Source organism: Penaeus vannamei, chromosome 39 (genome assembly GCF_042767895.1).
Source record: "Penaeus vannamei isolate JL-2024 chromosome 39, ASM4276789v1, whole genome shotgun sequence".
NCBI classification, from domain to species: Eukaryota; Metazoa; Arthropoda; class Malacostraca; order Decapoda; family Penaeidae; genus Penaeus; species Penaeus vannamei.
The window spans coordinates 13,898,707-13,903,706 of record NC_091587.1 but is presented as its reverse complement, the minus strand read 5'-3'; the positions used below and the strand labels follow the sequence as shown (position 1 = coordinate 13,903,706).

The 5,000-nt window shown below is 30.2% G+C and overlaps 1 protein-coding gene across 1 annotated transcript in view; it reads left to right on the top strand.

Moving 5' to 3' along the window:
- Not11 (CCR4-NOT transcription complex subunit 11) overlaps positions 1 to 3,518 on the top strand; it is a 15,302-nt gene extending 11,784 nt beyond the window's left edge. The window contains exons 9-10 of the mRNA XM_070117175.1: positions 163 to 328; positions 1,128 to 3,518. Coding sequence (XP_069973276.1) covers positions 163 to 328; positions 1,128 to 1,262 — 301 coding nt within the window. The 3' untranslated portion in view covers positions 1,263 to 3,518. The remainder of the gene's footprint in view (positions 1 to 162; positions 329 to 1,127) is intronic.
- The last annotated feature ends 1,482 nt before the right edge of the window (positions 3,519 to 5,000 follow it).

Here is a 5,000-nt window from a genome sequence, read left to right as displayed (position 1 = left end):
AAATATGCTAGGTAATGGTTGTGAAATAAAATAAAGTGTGTACAGAACAACACTCATGCATGCTTCTCAAGAATCATCTTATCATGACAGTGATAATTCTCCAAGGTTTCTGCTTTTAAAAAAGGAAATTAACTAATTGTACAAATAACCTATTCTTTTCAGATTAACAACTGCAGTCGAACTTCCTTCAGAATTTGTGCACTTGTACATCAGCAACTGCATTAGCACTTGTGAGACCATAAAAGATCGCTACATGCAGAACAGACTGGTTCGACTTGTGTGTGTGTTCTTACAGTCTCTCATCCGTAATAAGATAATTAATGTCCAGGTGAGTACTTAGTGTGTTGTGCAATCCCTGAGGTAAAGCCTGTTTTGTAAATCATTTGCTGAATTTATCCATAAATTTGGCTACATCTGTTTTGTAACCCATTTGCTAATTGTGATTTGGCAAACTTGTTCTATAATCATCTGCAAAAATATTTTTGTAAACTGTTAACTAAACACATCCCATAATCCCCTTAATAAACATACTCAGTAACGCAAATACTAAATCTGTTTTGTAATTCATTTGCTTCTTTGTTATTTATTATTGATTGTATTAAACTGATGTTGCTGGGTAATCACTTTGTTTACTGTTGCTTTCTTTCTTGAATTTTGTCTGCGCACAATGGCTCCACAAGTTCTCAGCCACTAAAGAGCCATTTACTAAGTTCAGGACACTCACCTAATTTCCCCTTTCCTTGTATTTTTGGATTTTTTTCTGATGCTATTAATATTGATGTTATTGACCCAATGATTATTATAATGTTATTTACAAAATAACAGTAATTAGATTAGAAATGGAATCTTTCCAAAAATCAAGAAAAAGGGTAAACAGGCAAGCTTGGTAAGACTTTTGATTGACTTCTTGGTGATTAAGCCATGTATGTGTAAAGAAAATCAATAAATAAAAAGACAGAATAGACACAGGATGTATTCTTGCCATCCCTACACTATTGGGTTAAACCGACTTAGTAACTTACAAGAAAATACATAGTAGGATTGTTATTGTTGTTATTGTATTTTTTTTTTGTCATTGTGATTTAATATATGCAACTATCCAAATGATAATTATTTTTTTATTTCAGGAACTATTCATTGAAGTTCAGGCTTTCTGCATTGAATTCAGCCGCATACGCGAGGCGGCAGCTCTCTTCAGATTATTGAAACAGCTTGACTCAGGGGACACGCAACCGGCGCAAGAGCCAGCCAGTAAGAAGTGACTCTTGGACATCTTGTTTAGGCTCGTAAAGAGAATAGATAAAAATAGCAGAGACAAAATACTCGCCATCATATTGTTGTTTTTCTCACTTAAATTGAGGACTTGCTGTTACACAGTTTTATTTTTTATTTATGTATTTTTTTGTTGTTGTTATAAAATCTCTCTCTAAAGTTGTTCTTCTGTGAATAACTGTCTTGTGTCTGAATAAAAATATGTGTACTTGTGCTACAGGGTGTCTTTCACAAGCCTGTTTCTTTTAACTAAGCATTTGTAAAACTCTATCCCAGTTGAATATAGTCATTGCCGACATATAGATTTCTTTTTCTTGAACTTTCCTTGTTCAAAAATAAAAAATTGTAACAAAAACAATCATGACAGATATCATTACTACAGGAAAAATGCTGTGAAAACTGTATTGCGGTGCAGGGTTAAAGAAATACAAATCATAGTCATTATTTATAACTTTAAATATGATTTGAATACAGTGCAAGATTATATAAATATCGCAATATTCCAAGTAATAGTTTAATCTTTCCCATTTCACTCTTAATAAAATGATATATGTATGACAAAAAAGTACATGAATCATGTATTCTCATCGTTCAATAACTGTAGTTGCATTCTTTACGATTTTCAAATTCTGTACATGGTGTGTGTTCAAGAGCCATACATTTAGGCTTGTACCAAATGAAATTGTAATCCTATTATATTTACCTTTATGAATTATTGGCTGGTTTGTTTAAATTGTGCAAGGGCCAAGCCAATAATTGATTTATTTATACGGATATGAATATACACAGAAATAAATGCATATCTGTCTATCTATCAGATAGATATACACTTATCTATCTTCTATCCAGAAGATAATCATGTCTAGACTGATAGCAATGCATTTATCTTTGTGTAAGTGCATGTCCCTATATATGAATATTAACTGGGTCGGGCCTCACAAAATTTTAATAAACCGGCCTTATATCTTGAGTATGTCTGATATGATGTGCTATCTAGATACAATAGAATGAATTTATTTAAGAGATGATTCTTTTGCCTGTAAGAAAATAATGACAATCATGTTGATTTAATTTATTTTGTAAAACACTTAAAAGACATTTATTGAAATGTCATAGAAGAATTAGTAAATTGTGATTTATGATATGATTAACTGGTTCCTTTGTCAAAATGTTTACCTGAGAGGAAGATAAAAAGAGCTGTCAATTTCCTGTTTCAAAGTAGTAATAGAAAAAAAGATAACTTCCATGTAGTTAATAAAGACAATTGATATGTATGAATATGTTAGGGGCAATAGCTTTTCTATATATACAGATTATGAAAATTGCATTGATGTAATATATTTAATTTGGTCTATTTATTGAATTCAGTCCAAGACTGTTTGTACGTCATAAATATTCATAGTTTGACATCAACTAATGTTATCATGGATGATGTTGAAAGAAAATAGTTTTAATAATTCCTTTTGTGTTTTCTTATGTCAGGCAAGTACTTATGGCAGTTGCCATTTAAATATTTAAAGAGAGAATATTTAAGGCCAAGGAATTTTAGAGACAGAACACAAAATTATATGAATTTGTCCCTTCAAAAGGGGTGCTTTTTTTTCCTTCTTCAGTATTTCTTATTTCTTATAATATACATTCAGTATATTATCAGTGTTTATACAGTAACTATTCTGCACATTTTTTTATTACATGCTGGAGTGTCTTGAAATGTCTATCACATGTATAATAATTTGCAATATGTGTGTTTTTCACTAAATTCACTGGATGTTTGAAAACAGTAGTGTGTACATGGTTAATGAAATTACAAGAAAAAGGTGTGTAAATGATTATATTTACAATTTTCATAATCTCTCTCATTCATATTTAGTTGCTTAGAATTGTGTTTAGTGATGAACTAAAAATCAAGATAAAATCATGTTTTTCACCTACCATTTTTTTTCTGAAGAATTGTCTTACAGTGACAGTGGAATAACATTTTGTACAATAGTAAACACAAACTATTAAAATAATTATCTTTTATTCGTGATTGAAGTATCTGAATATCCTACAATTAAATTTCCGCTGTTACATTTTTGTTTCACATTTTTCATTATGTATATATTTTTTCATAAGATTAGAAATATCAATGCATAATAACATACCTTTTGTAGTATGCTTCATATAAAAAATATTCAGATGCAAAATGAAAAAAAAAAATGTTTGCAGTATTTCACATTTATGAATAAAGAAACTGTATAAATTGATATGTGTTTATTCAATCCTAATTACCAGGAAGGTAAGTTTGGTAATGTTAAATTAGGTTGAAAAGAAAACCGTTTAAAATCACAGTGATATATATATTTATATATATAAATATATATATATATAGATATATATATAAACATATATATATATATTTATATATTTATAAATATATATATATATTTATATATATATACTATATATATATATTAAATATATATATACATATATATTATTTATATATGTTTTATTTATATATATATATTATATATGTATTATATTTACATATATATATATTATGTATATATATATATTATATATATATAATATATATATATATATTATATATATATATATATATATATTATATATATTTTATATATTATATATATATTATATATATATTATATTTATATATATATATATATTTGTATTATATATATATATATAATATATATATATATATATATATATATTATATATATATATATATATATATATATATATATATATATAATATATATATATATATATATATATATATATATATATATATATATATATATATATATATATATATATATATATATACATACACATATAGAAATGAATAGACGGATAGACAAAAGGTAGATAAGTATGCTTATAGTTAGATGTAGAGATTGATGATAGGTAGAGTGTATTAAGATTATTTACACTGTTTACCCCCCTATGCCTTGCCCGTTGTTGTCGTGGGGGGCTAAGGAGACGGGAACTGGGACCCAATGCTGGGGATCTTTCCTGCCTCGGGCATCAGCTCTCGACTCAACTAATTTTGCACGGTCTTTTTCTCCTCCTGCCTTTTCGTTCCGTCCCTTCTCCGACGCCTTGTACTATCCACTTCCTAAGGTGTGAGAGCCGTGCTGAAAGGATGAAAGGCCAGTCCTAAACGGCCCACTAGTACATTACCCACCCAAGTTAAGACTCAATCTCCAGGAGACTTTCCTACTCTCACAACTTCCTCAACTTCATTACCTCTACCCCCACAACCGTCATCAATCACCCCATCTTCCTTTACTACTACTTTCCAGTCTTATTGACCACCCCTCCATAATACTACTCCCCCCTCAACAATACTCCCTCTTCCAAATGTCCCCGTTCTTCAACCACCCCCCTAGCTCAACAAATATCTTAAACACTGTTTGGCCTAGCCAAATGTGACTGAATTTTCGTGATCCCCCACAGCTTCTTACTCTGACAACACCTCTTTCAGCATCATCTCCAACAGCAAGTAGGCAAAGTCTCTTTCCGTAGCCAACCATGATCGTTCCCGCCTTGTCACAGTTACATCCGAAACTCAAACTCTAGCATTATCAACTCTAACTGATCTCTTTGGCAACCCCATTCCTGCAGAACGTCATCCAACCCTCAGTACTTGCACTGTTGGCGTTTAGGACATCATGTCAAACACTGCAGTTCCACAGCCTGATGCCCTCTATGTGCCC